Source organism: Carassius auratus, chromosome 17 (assembly GCF_003368295.1).
Source record: "Carassius auratus strain Wakin chromosome 17, ASM336829v1, whole genome shotgun sequence".
In the NCBI taxonomy this organism is placed as follows: domain Eukaryota; kingdom Metazoa; phylum Chordata; class Actinopteri; order Cypriniformes; family Cyprinidae; genus Carassius; species Carassius auratus.
In genome coordinates, this window is record NC_039259.1 from 1,365,887 (window position 1) to 1,372,944 (window position 7,058).

The 7,058-nt window shown below is 36.1% G+C and overlaps 1 protein-coding gene across 1 annotated transcript in view; it reads left to right on the forward strand.

Moving 5' to 3' along the window:
• Window positions 1-5,041: 5,041 nt before the first annotated feature.
• The window catches only part of LOC113117836 (transforming growth factor beta-3-like), a 4,986-nt gene continuing 2,969 nt past the window's right edge, over window positions 5,042-7,058 (forward strand). Inside the window, 1 exon segment of the mRNA XM_026286764.1 lies at window positions 5,042-5,046. Coding sequence (XP_026142549.1) covers window positions 5,042-5,046 — 5 coding nt within the window.

The window sequence follows — 7,058 nt, forward strand, 5'->3', positions numbered from 1 at the left end:
GTCATGCGTAAATTCAGGAGAAAAAAAATGCTATACAAATACTGTACAAACTAAAACATTAAAATCCTGAGAATAAAACTGTATGTTGCATAAATTCAATCTTGCATAATCGGCCTCATTCATGAAACGCAATATGAATTCTTGTAAACTGTTTTTTCATCAACCGATATTATGATAAGAAAAGTGATCCGTTTCTGCTGCATGAATGAGGCCCTGTCATTAATTCAGTTTTGGCCAGGAACTTAAAGTGAAGTGTTAAACTAAAATCAAACTGAAAACACAATGTCATCCCTTCAGCACAGTAGTGCTGATCACAGTGCATCAAGTATTACCAGGACATTGGTCAAATATGGTCAAGTGTTTAGTTGCACAGAAACTCATCCCAGCTTTACCTGGACGTCGATGTTTCTAGTTTGCAGATCAGAGCTGCTCCAGCGGTTCCTCTCACCTGAACCCAGGCACTTGAACAGAAGTTGTTAGCGGTGCTGAAAGCTCTTCACTAGGGACAAATATATTACCACTCAAATGTTGGGGTCAGTCATTCTGTTTAATAGGATACATTACATTTATCAAACGTGACAGGAAATTTGTGTATAATGTTCTAAAAATTTATATTTCAAATAAATGTTGTTCTACTGAACATTCAATTCTTCAAAGAAAAAGAAAGGAAAAAATCATGGCAACACTGAAAACAAATCAACTAAAAATTCAACTCTTCTATCTCAGAAAAAAAAAAAAAAAAATATATATATATATATATATATATATATTACAATAGAAAATAGTTAAATGTAATGATATTTCACAATATTACTATTTTACTGTAACAAATAAATGCAAACTTCTTTCAATCAGTATTTTACTTGTTACTACAGTAAGTGCTTCAAACAGAAGACTCTCACTTTTACTATTTTCAAAAGGCTTGACTTAAAACTCAGCTGATTAATTTATCCTCAGAGTCTGAAGTGCTCATGCAATCAACCACATTCCTTTTAAACACTATTTTGTTTCTCAGCAGACCGATAAAAAGCTTTGCCCCATTACTTTTAGTCAGTCTGGAGCTTGCAATTATCACAAGAGCTCTCTGGTTTTATGTGTATCATGCATTAGGCCTCAGAGAACAAACTGTGGGCATGACATCAGAGACTTACTGAGCTGACCACACAATCATCATCACCTCACTGCTACAGTGCCACTCTTTGCTCATTTGAAGCCCATTAAGACTGATTATCATTACCGAAACATCCCTGTCCTGACTGGCTTGCAGCACAGAATAAGAGGACGATGCCATTTGAGGCATAAAAGCTCATTAAATCCAGCTCAAGAGACGGTAGGCGTCCCAGCTGATCTGGCCTGGACTAATGAATAGCAGTCAGCTCATATTAACCATATTAGCATTACATTATTCATACTGTCTGAGAGTATGAAATCCATATGGCTCAGAACATTTCACAATGTCTTCTTTCACACACATTACATCAGCTTTATCAGTGTTAGCCGGAATTCAGATGTCTATCCAAAATTCAAATCTGGAATACTTGATTCTGATTGATTAAATGTGGCATAATTGCGGCGGATGATGCTAAACTAATATAAGATGATGCTAATAAGACGACATTTATACTCTTATCTCTCACCACTGATGCTTTTATCTGCTGAAAAATACAGGAAAATAATAATATTTAGCTGCAGTCCACTCTTTGTGAATCTCCTCCACATTTTGAATGGGTTTTGTTTCACAATCCTCTCCAGGATATGGTTATTATTGCTTGTACACTTTTTTTCTACTACATCTTTTCTTTCCCTTCGCTTCTCTATTAATGTGCTTGGACAAAGATCTTTTTTGCAATGTCCTTTTGTGTCTTGCCCTCCTTGTGCAAGGTGTCAATGGTCATTTTTTGGACAACTGTCAAGTCAGCAGTCTTCCCCATGATTGTGTAGCCTACAGAACTAGACTGAGAGACCATTTAAAGGCTTTGCAGGTGTTTTGAGTTAATTATTTGATTAGAGTGTGGCACCAGGAGTCTTCAGTATTGAACCTTTTCACAATATTCAATTTTTTTTTAAAATAAAGACTTACATTCAGCATTCATTTCAACAGAAACCTGTAATTTAATTTCAGAAACTGTAAACCGGGCTTATGTCTGATGATTGTAATAAATCAATTGTTATTGTGTGGTAAAGTAGTCAACCGTGTTTTCACAGATGGGCGTCTCTTGGTTCAGCTGCCCCCTCTGCACCCAATCACAGCCTCCATTTTTCACACGCCACTGGTCAGACACACAAAACACACACACACTTGTCCAGCCTGCAATTTATCAGGTGGTATCCATTTCAACATTTCTTCTACAATGAAAAAGAAAAAACAAATGTTCAGTGTAGATAAAAGACTTAAAAATCCCTGCAGAAAGGCCCATCATGCATTGGTGTGTAGTTCAAGGACAAAGACTGCAGGTGCACACAGTATGAAAAGTGCAGGACTTTCTTTTCATCAGGACACAGTGATGCCCATAACAGTGCTTTAACAAGACAATCTGGACACTCTCTGGACAGTCAGGTAGAGATATTTCTGCGCTCTCTGTACAGTGCAGCTTTCACCTATCACACACACACACACACACACACTCTGACTGGCAGCTGATATTAATGAGGCCAGCAGCTCTGTTCCCTCTTCCGTCCATCTGAGCTCCCCCACAGCAGAAGTGTTAACTTCACTGCCCGAGCATGAGGAAAACCCTGCTGAAAAGATTCGCTTCAACAAGCAGGAATGTTCATGCTGATCCAAGATTTATTATTAATATTATTATTCTATATTTAATTTACAAGGTTATTCCCTTGAGATTAATGTCCATTTTTCAAGAGAGACCTGGGCTGAAATGTCAGCATTAAACTTTCAGGGTTCCCATTTTTTTCCACCAATGAATTCAAATGCCTTCTCCTGTTCTGGATTACTGGATGAGGATTTAATAAGAATTTTCTTTCTTTCTTTCTATTGACAAAGTTTTGGGGTAAGATTTTATTTTAAATAAATTATTACTTTTATTATGCAAGGATGCTTAATATGTATTATATATATATATGTATGTATATATATATATACTTTTTGAAAAAGGTTTTCAAAGTTTTCACAAAAATATTAAGAAACAATAATAATAATAATTAAGAAATGTTTCAGCATAAAAAGAATGAAGGATTAAATTATATTTTAAAATATATTAATATAAAAAACAGTTATTTTAACAGTAAATTGTAGTAACATTTCATAAAAATTACAGTTTTTACTGTATTTGACGTCAAATAAATGCAGCCTTGGTTCAAAAACATTTGAGAAAATTTTACAGACCCCAAGTATATTTGAACGGTGTATAAATAGAATATTAGGTTGTACACAAAAATAGCAATTTTTTTGCAGAATACATTAACATATGATGATAAATTCTGTCAAAAAAAACAATTAGTGCTTTAGAATGAAATGTGAGCCACACGTCAAAAACAGCATACAGTGAGGAGTTAAACCTTTATACTGGTCTGGTACAGGTGGATGCTGGTAAGATCCCATGCTGAGCTGTACAGCAGGTTCCACAGACAACAACTGAAACAAAATACAATACACATTCTGTTTGGATGGCAAATAAATACAACGTCAGATTTGATCTCACTGAAGTTTAATCACGAAAAGTAATAAGTAAGAGGTCGTGCAGTTCACTGTCAGGAGGAAGTGTGTACTGACTCCCCCTGTCTGCTGATGAACAGCTAACCAGAACAGAAGAAAAAATAAGGCCAGTCTCTGTCCCTGATGTTTGTAGAGCTCAGCAAAAAGTGGGCGGCTCTCAGGAGCTCTGGAGAAACATGCCTGCGTTCTCCAGAAACCACACTGATCTGCACTGATGCATAAACATCGGCTTTTGCTTTCTGATCTCAAATAAACCAGTAAATCCAGCTTTTTTGCTTTCTGCTGTTTCTTAATTTTGTGGAATCTCACTAATCTACAATGCGTTTTTATTTGACATACAATTTGATTCTGCATTGTATATATTATTAGAAATGTCTAAAATAAAATGTAATAAACATTTAACGCATACACATTTAGCGGGTAGCTGTAGTCACCAGCTCACATCATCTGGGTCGTCTGCAGCTGAAGTAATGAGCTGTAACAGACAGAGCTTGTGCCAGCAGTGCCACCTCAAGACCTAATCACTGTTTACACACAACACACACCAGCAACCCTTCATTTCATGTAGATGAAGCAGTCTGTGTGTGTTTGTGTCAGCACTGGGAAATGAAGCACGATTCTTTCATTTTACTGCGTCGTCTATTTTACGCTGTATCAGCTTTCTGTCCTCGGTGATTTAAAAGTGAACCTAGAAGAGCCACACATCTCTCTTTCTCTCGCTCTGTTTTATAATCTCTCTCTCTCTACACTCCCAATATAAATTTAGGCTTTACCTCATTTTTATATCCTGTATTGCTTTCTTCAGCTTTCTGTCTCATTAAATCTCAGCTTCTCTCACTCATTTAAATCAAGTATGGTCCCCTTCTGGTGGATACTGTTACTACACCATTATGGGTGTATACTGTAAATGTCAGGATGTGCATTATGCAATATTATCATTAGAACAGCCTGGCCTCAAGAAAAGCAGGACGACAGAGTGATGGGACAATATAAACATCTTCAAAACAGAAATATATATATATGTATATATATTTCTCTACATGTGCAGTGAAACTGTTGTACACGCAATATCACAGTTGTAGCCATGCAATGTAAAAAGAAAACACCATTTTCCACTTGAACACAGCATGAACACCTTTCAAAATATCTCTTTTGTATTAAGGATTTTAATTTTAGAGAGAAATATTTAATGACCTTTCTGGCACCAATTACAGATTGAATGAAAGGATTAGAGAGAAGGGAAAAAAAATCTGAATCAGTATCTGGTGACAAAGTATCCCATCAGCTCCAGGGGTAAAAAGGGTCCTGGGGGAGCCTGGTGCTCTCTCCTCAAACAATGCAAGCAAAAGAGGGTGGAGACTGTGAAAAATGAGGTTGGCTCTTAATAAGTGACGGGGGATTAATGAAACAGCTTGGCATGTTTGCTCAAAAAGATGGGGGTGATGATGCTGCTGGTGGAAGCATGTGTTCATGTGTGTATATCTGGGGTCCAAACCACATCCCCCTTTAATACATTTGCATTTAGCAATACATGGCTGTAAGCAATATTGAATTCAACCCACCCACATTAAAAAAGATAAATAGGTAAAGACAGCGGTGGAGGAAAATGAGACAGGGTGGGGTAAAGGACACTCCAACAAAAAATAATTAACAGCTAGGGGTTAATGTCTCTGTGCTGGTGGCAAAATCTCCCGATTCAAATAAGCACTCGCTCAGTCTCTATGTAAATTGAAGCAATCCATTATGAGGCTTAACAAAAAGTGTTACATTAGAATAATTTGGTTTTGCTCCTCAGTTTTTAAGCGCAAACAAACTTGTGTTTACAGTAAAGCACTCTATGGGGCAAGACTTTTGTCTTAGTCGACTTTTAGTTTTTTTGTTCTGGAGGTAATATGGAAACTGCCACTACCAATTTTATCTGAAATTATAAGTTTAGAGTAATAGCATTCAGCAGTGGGATGCCATGTTTAACATGTTTGGAATAATTGCGTTGCAAGAATATTATTGTTAAAATTAAACGTTTATTAAATTAATCTAAACTATTGTTAAAAATAGCATTATAATTAAACTATTACTGAAATTAAATATATTTAATGGGTTACATATTGTTTATAATTCTGCATACATGTTAGCAATTAAAATATAATTTTGTTTTGCATAATTGTACTAAATTACAACCTAATTGGAAATGTATTAAATTACTGGAAATGTATTAAAATAAATATTCTAATTTGTGATATTTACCTTGATTTTTGCTGGTGCTCTTCACACTTCATAAGCAAATTAAATTAACATAACATTAATCAATCAGTAAATCAATAGATCAATCTTATTGAGTACGCACAGTGGAACTGAGGGACAGATGTAATTTATTTTTAATTTTAAAAGAAATAATTTAAAAGATTAAGCTGTAAGTTAGGCTTCAAATGCACAATGAAGAAATGAGTGTAGGCAAACGTAACTATCCCACAAGCGGGCAGTCATCCAGCTGTCTAAGTGTTTGTTTTCATTTGTTCAAGCAGAGGACGAAAGCAAGGGGCTGCCAAAAGCCAGGAGGCATCAGACCGGAATATGGATTTTTTCCTCTTTAGTTTGCCTGTGTGCCACAACCGTGCGTTGAGCACAAAACCTGATACACTGCCAAAAGCATACGCACATAAACTCCTCGTCATCTCCAGTAATGTCAGCTTGCCAGGACAGGAACAATCCTGAAGCACATGAGGACAGTGTGTCCTGTCTTACAAACTACATGCACAACAGCTGAACAATAGCACTCCAACAGGTTAGATTGTATTAACAATGTCATAAGTTTCTTATGCTCACCATTTATTTGATGAAAATACAGTCAGTCTCACATGATCCTTCAGAAATCATTCTAACATTGCTATATTCAAAATATTGATATTACCATTTTTACTGTATTTTTGATCACATAAATGCAGCCTCCATAAGAGACCTCTTTCAAAAACATCAACACATCTTAATTATTCCAAACTTTTGACTGGTAATTTATCAATAGACAAGACGTCTTGCTACTACCGTATTTTTCAGACTATAAGTCGCACCTGAGTCGCATCAGTCCAAAAATACGTCATGATGAGGAAAAAAACATATATAAATCGCACTGGACTATAAGTCGCATTTAATTGGAAACAAGACCAATAGAAAACACTACAGTCTAAAGCCACGAGAGGGCGCTCTGTGTCTTCAATGTAGACTACAGGAGAACTGATCAGCATAGAGCGCCCTCTCGCGGCTGGAGACGGTAATGTTTTCTATTGGTTCATTTCTCTTATTTCAGTACTCTTGGTTCATTGTAAAATAAATTTTGATAAATAAGTCACACCTGACTATAAGTCGCAGGACCAGCCAAACTATGAAAAAA